We start from the raw sequence: 12,773 nt of genomic DNA on the forward strand, positions 1-12,773 counted from the left end.
AAAGTAAAGTTATAAAGGAAAAAGTTCAAGTGTAGCGGAGAGCATCAAAGCAATAAAAGGTGTTTCTCAATTGAGTCACCGATTGAGGCCCTAATTTCGGTATTGCGCTCCGAACCCAGGTTAGTTTATCTATTCCTCTCCTATTTTTCTTACACTTTCTCGGGAATCAAACGGTGCATCAGTTCCCGTTTGGTAGCTGAGAAATGACGAGAAAGAAAAAATAGAAGTAGAACGATTAGTAGCGTGTGAAGTTCAAAACCCATATATTTCAGGTTATCTATCTGTCTGCAAGAATCAAAAGTTCAAAACCCGTATCGGTATGTCATTTAAAATTATTCAGAAAATCAAAACCCATATCTTTCACTTTCCATCGCCGCTGTTCCAGTTCGGGTTCGCCGTTCGCAAGTTTCAGCTGCTGGCCCGCCGTCTCTCACTCTCTCTGCAACTGTTAACTTGTATGTATATGTAATCTTGAGGAAAAATTAAGCATCACAAATAATATATCAACCCAAGGCCGGCCCTGGCCCAAGGTGACCAAGGCGGTCGCCTTGGGCCTCAAATTTTAGAGGGCCTCAAAATTTTGAGGCCCATAGAGGATGGAAAAAAAAAAAAAAAAAAAAAATGTAGTTAGGACAAGTCTTGTTCGCCTTGGGCCTCAAAATTGAGGCCCACAGGGGATGGAAAAAAAATACGGAGTATTAAGTTAGGGCAAGTTTCAGACGACACAATCTGCTTCGACACTCCGCAGGACGCAGCCTCCGTATCGCCTCAGGTGACAAGGTATGTTCATCCTCTTGCTCTCTTCTCTCTCCTTTTGCATGAATCGATCTTTTATATATGTTTCTTTCTTTCGTTCATCTCATCATTTGATTTGTTCTAACTTTGGTTCGTTTGATTCGGGCCTTTACCTTTGTTCCAATAGTGAAAAGTAGCTTCCAAACTAGGGTTTTTTTGTGTGTGTGTCACTGTGTGTGATGGCTATCAAAAGCTGAATGAATATATTATGGTTCTCTTAGTATTTTAATAAATGCGTGCCTTTCTACATGTGTCTTTCATGGCGATCGAGTCCATAATCTATGGCAGGCACTTTTTTTTTTCCTCTCCCTAATTTCACTCCAATCTCACAACAGCAGCAATCACACCCCTTTTCCTCATAAGTTTTTGCATTTTCACAATCAATCCTACGAAAATTAAGGATCCCTTCTGGTGGGTTGAGCCGTTGAGGTAATAATTAACTTTTTCGATCTCTAAATTATGCTCATACTTAAAAGTGCCAAATTAAGGGTTTTTTTAATATTTTATTTTTACATGAAGATACATACCACCATTATTGATGTTATTGAAGTTGGCTCAGCTAGAATTTCAGTTAATAATACTGTCAAAGCACTTGCCATCAGAATGTGCAAACACATGGAAATCAAGAGCAGGCTTTAACAAAACAAAAGTTAATGGTTTTTTCTATTAATTTGCACAGGTCTTATGTAGCAATGATCAATCAATTACTGCTACTAAAGTTGATTCCTCATCCTGAAATCAAGAAAGGGGTAATTGGCTCCCAAAAATAACACACACAAAGTGTAGTTAATATAAAGAGTGAAAGACAAAACTATATATGATAGTGGATGCCACATATAACCTAAAAGTCCCACTACTTCTTCAGCACTACAAGTTCAGCCTCCTATATATATAGGCACCTCATCTCCACATATTTTTGTCATCTGTAGTCTTCAAATTTTAGCAGCTATATAAACAATGAATGTAAAAAAGAAGCTGCAGTTTTCTGTTCCCCATTTCCACTTTTGTCTTCTCTACTCTCCTCCAGATTCCAGTGAAAACTCCAGCCAGGAGATCATTTGACCAAACTGCTTGATTTTAGATTTTTTTTTATTATATTTATTGTATGATAGGCAATGCTTAGTTATTATTGTTTCTGTTTGATTCTCCATCCGTTTTATGTTAATTGTGATCTTCTTTCACATGCTAGCAGGACACTCTTCTTAGGATCTCGTGATGTTATTTGCCTTGAACTTGAATCAAATCATTGCATATTGAGGTAATATATATTTTCTTTAAACAAAGCAAATTATTATTATTATTATTTTGAAGTCTAGTTTTATGTTGATTATGGTTCCTTTTATTTAGATTTCATTATGTCTACAAGAAAATTTGAATCTGGGCATGAAAAAAGGAAAAAAAAAAAAAAAAACAGAAGAGAGAAGAAGAATTGATTCAATCTCAAAAAGGAGATAATCTTAAGTTTTTTAGGAGCAATACACAAATAGAGAGTTTAGTTGAAGATTTGGTGAATGAAGAACATATGAATGTGAAAGCAAATGAAGAAAATCTTAATAAACATGAAGATTTAATGAATGAAGATCATAGGAAGTTAGTCAATGAACATGAAGATTTAATGAATGAAGAATATAGTTATTAGTTAGTTGTCTTATGCACAATGCACATGCACATGCACATGCACATGCACACAATTAAATTAGCTATACAATTTGAAAACATCGTGTGAAAATTCCGCACTCTTATAATTTTTTTTGCGCGTGTGAAATTTAAGGGCCTCACATTTGAAAGTTTGCCTAGGGCCTCTCAAAATATTTGGAATCTCAGGGCCGGCCCTGTATCAACCCTCCCCTTCACTTTCCTTCCTTTTCCTCCCATTTTTGGGAGGATAAGCAAAACACTGTTCAGGCCTTGTGTTAACCCTCCAAACCCTTCCCTTTCCTTCTTCCCTTTCCTTCCAATAATTTTTGCCAAACACAAATTTTTAATCCCCCTCCATCACCTTCCCTTCCCTTTCCTCCCTTTTCCATTGCACCAAACTGACCCTTAAAGAAGTAATTGAAGCAATGGAAAAACATCTTCTAGAGAGTGTACGCTCGGTGGTTTTCAAAGAATCAGAGACTCTGGAAGGCTCTTGTCTTAAGATCGAGGGCTATGATTTCAACCGAGGGGTGAACTATTCTGAACTTCTCAGGTCCATGGTCTCTACTGGTTTTCAAGCCTCCAAACTCGGAGAGGCCATTGACATCGTTAATCAAATGGTTAGTTTCAATTCTAAGAAAATCCCCCAAATTGGGTTTCTTTTTTTCTTTTCTTTTCTTTTTTTTTTTTTTTTTTTTTCCTGAATTTATTTGTCTAATTTTTGAAGTTAGAGTGGAGCCTTGCTGATGAGTGTGTGACGGAAGATTGTAGCGAGGAGGAGAGAGACCCGGCATATAGAGAGTCCGTGAAGTGCAAGGTTTTTCTGGGTTTTACTTCCAATCTCATATCGTCTGGTGTTCGAGACACGGTTCGCTATCTTGTTCAGCATCACATGGTAAGTGAGTGATGTGATAGTGTTTTGTTTTGATATATTCAAATGGTATGTATGTTTCTGATGAAATCGTGATTTTACTATCAATTGCATGGAACTTTAGTCATTTTTATTTATTTATTTTTAAAGCAGATAAAGCAAAGTTGCTGAAACAAATTAGAACAAGCCATGATGTAGTAAAAAAAATGAACTTTAAACTAGTTTTAGTTCCATGTATTATGTTCAAATTGTGGTCCTTCGGAAAGGAAGAACAATAGAATTTGGTGTTGAATTCAGTTACATACCTGAGTTTTGGGATCTAACTCTGCATTATTGATGAACCATTTTCTGTGTTCTGTGATACCCACCTTAAATATTTGCATAGTTGTGAACTATCCTGGCATACTATGTAATTGTACATCTTTATGAATCAATTCAATGAACAGTTTCAGTGGCGTCCCTTTTATTATTTTGACATTATCTAATACAAATGTTAACTTTATGAATGCATATTCTATTTCCCCAAATGTATTGGTCGTCTTGATTTGACTCATAAGTTATTGGGAAATTTGAGCAGTTCAGAGCTGGAAATTTTTCTTGCCTTGAGTTTTAACTCCCATGCTCAAGATGTTGAAATTATTGCATTCTGACTGCAGGTTGATGTGGTGGTTACAACAGCTGGTGGTGTAGAAGAAGATCTTATAAAATGTCTTGCTCCCACATATAAAGGTGATTTTACTCTGCCTGGAGCTCATTTACGGTCAAAAGGATTGAACCGCATTGGTAACTTGTTGGTTCCCAATGACAACTATTGCAAATTTGAGGACTGGATCATTCCAATTTTTGACCAGATGTTGGAAGAGCAGACTGTAAAGGTATTCCTCTCTACCTTGATTCCGTGCATACTACAGACAACTAGTTCAGAACTTTCTAAACATTTATTATTTTTTATGGAAACTTTTATTTTAACATTTTCTCACCTTGTTAGCTTCTTGGTTGCGTGGCTTTGGCATTTTTCTGCTCAAATTTAGTTATGGTTGGATCTTGAGACTTGAATTTTCTGGATCCATGAAAGCCTTGACTATTAGGAGTTTCAAGCATGGAAGTGTAGTTTAGATCTGTATAAAATGCAACTCTATCGCATTATGTTGGTTAGAGATACGAACATCATGCCTCCACGTAATGAAAGAAAGAGAATGGTGATTGGTACCTAATGAGTTATTACTATTAACCCAAGTTTCTCTGGGATCTGCTTACTAGTGAGAAATAATACCTTATACATCATGCTCATTGGTTGGTAGATATTTTATAGAATGCTCAACCCACTGCAAAAGGAAACACAACATTTTATCTTTTAGATTTTTTTTTTTTTTTTTAATCTCTCACCCTCTCTCTCTTTTACTAGACCACACCTTTTTTGTATAGTTTGTTGAGTTATTTTTTTAATCCTGCAATGCTCTGCTAGAACATAATGTACTTCAGTTCTAACCTTTTCCTTTTTGTTTTACAGAATGTATTATGGACGCCATCTAAATTAATTGCTCGATTGGGGAAAGAAATAAATAACGAGAGTTCATACCTTTATTGGGCATACAAGGTGGGTGTCCATTCAATTGTATCTTGATTTTTTTAGATGCAAGCTTAAGATTTTTAAACTCTCATCATATTACTTCTGTATCTTCTTCTCTCTCTCTCTTTTATTATTTATTATTTATTTAAACATTTGTAATGTTAATATTTTTGGTGATTTGCATTGGTCCACATGATATAGTAATCTTAAAATAAAAGGTACCTTTGCATGCACTTGCGCTGCTTCCTACATCCTAAATACATATTGTCTAAGAAGTACAAACACTTGTATATGAAATTTCAAAGAAGTACAAACACTTATATGAGGAGCTGTATTCGTGTCGTTTTCATGTGCAGGACACCGACACTTTGCATATACTTCTTGACATGTGTCCGACTCTTTATGGACGTGTAGCCAATTTGTAAACAAATTTAACTATTTCTGACACTTGTTGATGTTCTCCTGACACTCGGCCGACATTTTTGGGACAATCCTCAACACAAATCTTATATAACACAAACACATCTAAGGTAGCCATGCCTGGTGATGTTGGAAATATGAACATATATATATATTTTTTTGAAAAGTAAAATTGACATCATGCGCATGATTATAAGTCTAGCATACAATGATACTTTTTTGATATAGGACAAAAAGACATGTTTTTAATTATAAAGTATTGCCATAGTACATAATATAATAATCATTACAATATTCGCATAACTCCATCTTCTAGATTATGTAACTCTTAGTATAAAATTAAACATTGCTTAAAGCTATATAAAAGTCTTACTTGATATATATATATATATATATATATATATATATATATTATATTTCCGTATAGCAATGTCCACACCATGCCCATGTCCTACCGTTTTAGGATTCAACGTGCCACTATATCTGTGTTGTATTGTGTTTGTGTCTGTAGCATATCGACCTCTCAGGGTAGTTGCTTTGAGAACCAGCCTTTTTTTTTTCCTTCCCGTCCTTGTACTGTGCATCCAAGTGCTGAAACAAGTTTGTGGGAAATTATAGATCAAAATCTGGTTTGTAAATTTTTTTTGGATACTGTAAAATTGTGACAAATGATTATTTAACTGAGCTCTTTGTTACAGTATTACAAAAGAAACTTGCATAACAGTTGGTAATCAGAATTTAAGAATGAATCTTATGGCCATGCAAGCATAACCTATCCAATAAGCCAAGCTCTTGGCATATAAAAAGTAAACATTTGTCTTCATTTCTTCAAGGCATTGGATGATAGGAACATATTTATGCTGTCAAGTATGGCGTGTTATCTCAATATAAGTGCCTACATTGGCTTGATAACCTGATGCAATCTTTTTAGTTTTGATTGTGTAATTTCTGAGTTACACTGATTACACCTCAGTTGCAATAGTCATTTCTTTGCAGAACAATATTCCAGTCTTCTGTCCTGGCTTGACAGATGGCTCACTGGGGGACATGTTATACTTCCATTCTTTCCGCAACCCTGGTTTGATCGTTGATATAGTGCAAGGTAATACTTTCCCCTTCACTGTAATTTCATGCGACATATTATAGCTTATGAGGAATCTTCAATTCTTAGTCATATGAACAGATATTAGGGCCATGAATGGTGAAGCTGTCCATGCAAATCCCGGGAAGACAGGGATGATAATTCTAGGTGGGGGTCTGCCCAAGCATCACATTTGCAATGCAAATATGATGCGTAATGGAGCAGATTATGGTGTCTTCATCAACACGGCTCAGGAGTATGACGGGAGTGATTCTGGTGCCTGTCCTGATGAAGCTGTATCGTGGGGAAAAATCCGAGGTTCTGCCAAGACTGTTAAGGTATAACATTTTTTTTTTAATCCCATCTTTTTTCTTGGCCGGCAACCTTGAACTTTCTTATATAGTAAACTTTATAGATTTCTTTTATATAATTGCATGGACATGTTGTGTTGGTCACTATTTTGGTTATTACGTAGAAGCATGATTCTAATTGTGTTTCTTTCTTTTTCTGGTTCCAACTAGGTACACTGTGATGCAACTATCGCCTTCCCTCTGCTAGTTGCAGAATCTTTTGCCGCGAGGGGGAAGAAATCTGCCAAGACCAAGTCCTAATACAAATTTTGGGAAGATGCACGGTTTATATTTGCCAATTAACCTTTATGTAGCCCTGAAGCGATTTAAAATTTATACTTGGGACTTTTCCACAGCCCAAAAGGATGTATCCACAACCCTCCACATACCCTTGGAGGTATGGGGAATTTGGATACAGCTACAAATGCTTAAGAAAGATAGCTTTTCCAATGCTTGCCCCATATTATTGTGAGGTAGCTCTAGTTTAGGAAGCCAAGGCATTTTTGGGGAGACATTATTATTATTGGGTCAGCATTGAGGTCTTTCGACATATCAATTTTCTTGGAATAAGAAAGCTGTGCATTTGGATTCCTCTAATGAGATTATTTGTTTTGCGTGTGTATCATGAGGAACCTGACAAACCATTTGAGGTTTACCGTCGCTGAATCTATGCGACAGTCTGAAAAGTTTCATAATCATCATAACTTAGCATGTATGTCCGTGGGTAACAGGTTGTTATTCAGTCTACCAGAAAGAAGTTGCAAAACAAATTTCATTTTATTTTTTATTTTTTGAATTGATGAAAACCGAGTACAATTATGAATTACAAATGCCTGTATTATGCGAAATGAATCAAACAATCGTAAAAAGAGGACTGTATTTTGACTCGATAAGAAGAGCATATTATGGTACAATAATTTTTTATCCATCAAATTTGTCCACTCAAATCTAGAACCACAATGATAAAGTCATGCGAAGTTCATTGTTGGTTTGATCGAAGAGACAGTAATCTGGCAGCTATTAGGTCATAATCAGGAAGCTTAGGATGAACATGACTGGCTTTCTTGACAGAGTTCTCTTCATCTGCTGTCTCCCCACTTGAAGATGACATCTTTGGAGATTCAATGCCATCAGATGTTTGTCTTTTGAGGAACGCTGGATGGTTGTTCCACTTTAGATGATTCCGAACTTTGTTCGTGTGATTGAGATCTTAGGTTCTGGCATTTGCTTAGATGCTGGTAGATTCATAGAGCTTGACTGCTCAAAACCACCCGCATGTCTAGGCTGGGTTTCGGTACCATAGGAATTCCTGGATGGTTTCCTTTCTGCACCAGAATCAGCATTAACTGATGCCTCACTTCTTTGAGTCTGTTGTAGGAATTCATCCTTGGAATCGTCAGAATCTGAATTGTAATGTTTGATTGGGGGTATTGGGCTTGTTTTGTTACTAACCTTTTTGCTCACTCCAGAACTAATAGAACCCCTGATTGGGGAGGAACCAGCGGAATGCTTAATGGTGCTGGATGTATCCTCGGCTACCTTTGTGGATGAAGATGAGGCATCACCAGACGGACTTTTAGGAATAGGCGGAAGCCTATAGCCCTTGTTTCGAAGGCCACCTGTCAATGCACTTTCTGAACTTGCTTGGTTTAGAAATTCATCATCTTTCAAGGTATCGTCAGGTGTGCAAACATTGTCCCTAATTGCATGGACCGATGGAAGCTTTGAAGATTGCAGGGCCTGCTCACAGTTTCCTTCGTCCACTAGACCATGGAAAGATGATTCACTGCCCAAATTATTCGACTCCACTTGGGGTATTCCGAGTCTGGTAGACTGCTGATTGACGGGAAGCTCAGTTGAACTCAACCTTCTCTGGAAGTCAGCATTTAATTCTGTATCTCGGTTGTTCTTCGGCACTACTTCCAGAGAATCCGAGTCTATCAGAAGAGGAGTCTAGCCGTGGATTTCTGTCAGATCTTGAATTTCCTTCCTGTTACCCCATGTCTTGCTCTTTGTGTTGGCTCATGGTTACTGCTGTGAACATTCTGTTTCCGGGGACATATACTAGAATCCATTGTCCCACTACGCCTAGACTTGTCCAGCTCATCTTTCGGATTATGTGAATCATCAAAAGTTACAGGTGACAAGTTATTTGGTTTTGAAGGCTCTGCAGATTCTGTAAAGCTTTCTGAAAAAATTGGAGAAGGGTGGCATTCCTTGGAAGAATGCAAATGTGAAGTGGACTTCTCCAATGATCCACTCGTGTCTTCTCTGAAGCTCCAAGAATCTGCAGTTGGTGAGAGAGGGGCAAGTGATTTTCTACCTGGTGATAGGAAATACTTGGAATCCTGTTCATCATACTTGGGCCCTGTATCAAACTTATATTCATCATCATGTGATCCAGATTCATCAAAAAATACAGCAGCATTATCATATGACCTTGTTTCTCTACTGTCTTTAGCAATGTTTCCTTCATCAACTGCCATAAAAGGGCGAACAACATCATTTCCCGAGTTCTGGTGGTTAGAGTTTGTAACGTCATAATCATCACCAAGAGTGCTAGAATGAGAATGAGAGGAGATGTTGCTGGATTGTTTTGTGATCGTTTCTTCTCCAAAATAATTGAAGTTGTCAGATTTCAAGCCATCTTGTAGGTCATTCACAAATTCGTGGCCTCGTCTTCTGATGAGCCCCTTTGAGAATGTCTACCTACCTTTTCTAGTCTATTCGGCGCGTCTTCATCAATTGAAGAAGCTGATTGACTAGTACCATCATGACCATCCTGGTAAAACCCCTCAGAATTTCTCACCAGGTAATCATGCTCATTCCCATATATTTGTTCATTGTGGATCTCTGGATTTGTGTCATTAAAGGAGTTATTCACTGAATTGTTAGCAAGATGTTCACCTGGCAACTTTAAAGCATCATAATTTCCAGTCCCTTTGTCTTTTATACCATGAACATTTAACTTGTGTGGAATACTGCCTCGAAATCTTGCCAAGTCTTGAAAGTTCTGCTGCAGCTCTAGCAGCCATGCTTGCTCGTTCTGCAGATTCGGGTTGCATCTTTAAATTCCATATTCCAATTTTGAACACCAAATGAAAATTCATTCCTATCTCTAGAAATAATTTCTTAGGGGGAGTAAATAATTTTTACTAAGAAGCTCCAGAAGAAATTTCAAATTTATCTGCATCTGGAAACAAATTGTTTCCACAATTATTATTATTATTATTATCGATACGGCTGGAACAAACCACTTCTGAAAAAGTTGAATCTTACACCATCCTTTCAGCAATTACAAATTTGTAACAAAATAATGATCTATGTTTCAGGTAAAGATGCCTCATTTCTCAGCTACAAGTAACATTAAACCTCCCAATAGGTATATGTATAACGTAATAATCTTGTGATAAGTATACCTCATTACAAACTTGTAATGACTTGTAACAATCTTTCAAATACAAATTCCAGCATGATGAAATCCAATTTTGTGCTGAGACTCAGAAATGAAATCCAATGGCCACAATGACCACAGAAATCAATCTGTGTATGGGTGAGATATATATATATATATATATATATATATATATATATATGTTGGGGAGTGGCTACACGCACTTCGTGCATTGGCCGAACTATAAAATCACTTCCAAGTACCAACATAAATTATTAAAATAATAAAAACTTTAAAAGGAAAAAAAAAGGGCATCATCTTCAACCACGTTTTTTAAAGGCTTGACTACTTTAAAAGGCTATAATTGTCTTGATGCTCCTGCCTCAAGTGCCAATGACAACATAAATTATTAAAATAATAAAAACTTTAGAAGGAAAAAAACTTAAAGAGTACTCGTTGAACCGGTGAAAATTGGCATTGGCAGGGCAATTCTATTACACAGAAAATCAAGATGAGTTAACTTTCAGGAAAATTTAGATACATTTTCAGGGTCCTCAAGATTACTGGCATTAGCAAGGAACTCGTCGAACCGGTGTTGAATTGATTAATTTAAAATGTTTGGGCATTTGTCAAATTTCAACTGCATGCTTGGGAAGTCCTATACGTTGGTTAATTAAAATCAAAACAACAAATCCAAAAAAAAAAAACTTTGTTCTTATCCATTATTTTCAATCAAGGATATCCGTACACAAGCCTTAGGATACAATAATTATCAACCTTGTCCTAATAATACATTACTTGTACATTAGCTACATGTTAATTTCCTGGTAAAGAATTAAAACCAACTCACATTGTCAAATGAGTTCGAATGCAACCCATTTGTTCTTATAACAAAAACTAATTCTCCAACTAAGATTACCAATGGGTTTTTATTTGTTCATTACCTTTGTGTTTAGTAGTTAATAAGTGTAATGTTACCGATTTTCCCTATTTTCTATTTTCTGGAATTTAATTAATTTTCTGGATTATTTTAATCCTTTCCTCGTTTGGCGTGCCACGCGGGCCCCGAAGGGCGTTTTGGTCATTTTGAGCTGAGGGTTTTAGAAGTGTATTTTATTTGTCATTCTAAGTCAATTAAAAGTGACGATTTCATTTTTAAAATTTTCAGAAGTCGGGACGATTTCCGGACTTGGGAACTTCTCCCGGTTTTCTTATCTTAAGTGAGGGGCGTTGTTGACATTTCACATGTGTGTGTGTGTATTTTTATTTCATGTATGTATGTTGTATTAGTGGTATTAATGGAGGGTGATATTTTATGGCATTGTTGAAGTTGTAAAGGAGTTTAAGGGGCATCTTTGTCATTTTAGTCTCATGGACCAACCTAGAATATTCTAAAGACCAAAAAGGATGGCTTCATTTTGACCCATTCTTTTCTTTTCCTTCGGCAAACAGACTCTCTCTCTATTCTTTTTCTCTCTCTATTTTACTCTCTTCATTCTCTCTAGAATTTCTTCATGCTAGAAAAAGATTTGGTTTAAGTCGGAGTTAGCAAATTATAGATCATTACAAGGGCTACGTTTTGGTACCGATATTGTAAGCTTTTGGTGGGATGTGAGTTTGGAGCTTGGAGCTTGGGTTGCTATCTTGAGGTAGGGGAAGTCTAAACTACGAATTCCTTGGTTTTAGTGAGTTTCCTATGTATTCTCTACATGTAAATTTTGTTGGTGTGAACATGTTTAATTTTATCCAGTACTGAGTTGTGAAGCATGATTTGCTCTTGATCTACATGATTGGTGATGAAATGTTTTGTGAATTTGTGAAGTTCATGTATGATGTTGTGGCTGGTATTCCAATGATCCTTTTTCCTGATCTCCTCTTCTTTGATTATGGCTCACGGGATTTTTAGGAATGTATTTTAGGTTTTTTCTACTGAGCTATTGAGCTCACCCTATTATCATTAACATTTTTCAGGAATGAGGAAACAAGCTGATAAATAATGTGCATCCATGGACATTGATGTAGCTAGGGATCCATTTTTTTTTTTTAATTGTATTAATGCTATGTAAATTTCGGCCATGGAGGCCTCATCTTTGTATTTAATTCTCTTTTGAATTGTATAAAATGAGATTATGTAATTATTTTATGATGAATGTGCAATGGAGTTATGTTTTGATCAATTATTGATGCCTTTCAATTATTTATGTCATGTTTTATTGATGAGTATTTGTCAGCCGACCGAAACCCCAAGTGGCTGAACCCTTTCATTAGCCGAAAGCTGAACCCTTCCTTTAGCCTAGAGCTGAACCTTTCCTTTAACCGAGGGCCGAACCTTTCTTTCATGACGGCTGAGGGCTGAACCTTTCTTTCATGACGGCTGAGGGCCAAACCTCTCTTTCAGAACGGCTGAGGGCCGAACCTTTCTTTCAGAACGGCTGAGGGCCGAACCTTTCCTTCAGCCGACCAAACCATCTGAGGTCAGAACGACCGAACCATGTAGGTCAGAATGACCGACCTTGTATGTCAGACCGACCGACCATGTGCTGAACGGTTATGCTCTGTCAGTTAATCCTTCCTTTTTGACCTGTGCATTTGACCCTCTTTGTAAGGTTGTGTCTTAGAGCATTTGGACTATGGATTGACTCGTCTGATAGTCA

The 12,773-nt window shown here is 36.8% G+C and overlaps 1 protein-coding gene across 8 annotated transcripts; it reads left to right on the forward strand.

The window, feature by feature from the left end:
• The first annotated feature begins 664 nt into the window (after positions 1-664).
• Positions 665-7,347, forward strand: LOC132304074 (deoxyhypusine synthase-like). 8 transcript variants are annotated; one of them, XM_059801585.1, is made up of 9 exons: positions 665-780; positions 1,988-2,053; positions 2,567-3,053; positions 3,161-3,328; positions 3,961-4,179; positions 4,815-4,901; positions 6,291-6,396; positions 6,478-6,713; positions 6,897-7,347. In XM_059801585.1, the coding sequence occupies exons 3-9, from the start codon at positions 2,859-2,861 to the stop codon at positions 6,984-6,986; spliced, it is 1,101 nt and encodes a 366-aa protein (XP_059657568.1). In that variant the 5' UTR covers positions 665-780; positions 1,988-2,053; positions 2,567-2,858; the 3' UTR covers positions 6,987-7,347. The 8 variants fall into 8 exon arrangements, with proteins under 8 accessions (XP_059657568.1, XP_059657569.1, XP_059657572.1 ...); XM_059801586.1 differs by having other exon boundaries at positions 2,593-3,053; XM_059801589.1 differs by having other exon boundaries at positions 2,987-3,053.
• Positions 7,348-12,773: the final 5,426 nt, after the last annotated feature.

The sequence above is a fragment of the Cornus florida genome, unplaced genomic scaffold, assembly GCF_030987335.1.
Source record: "Cornus florida cultivar Cherokee Brave unplaced genomic scaffold, ASM3098733v1 CherokeeBrave_3.0.0_Hap2_Chr04, whole genome shotgun sequence".
Lineage (NCBI taxonomy): Eukaryota > Viridiplantae > Streptophyta > Magnoliopsida > Cornales > Cornaceae > Cornus > Cornus florida.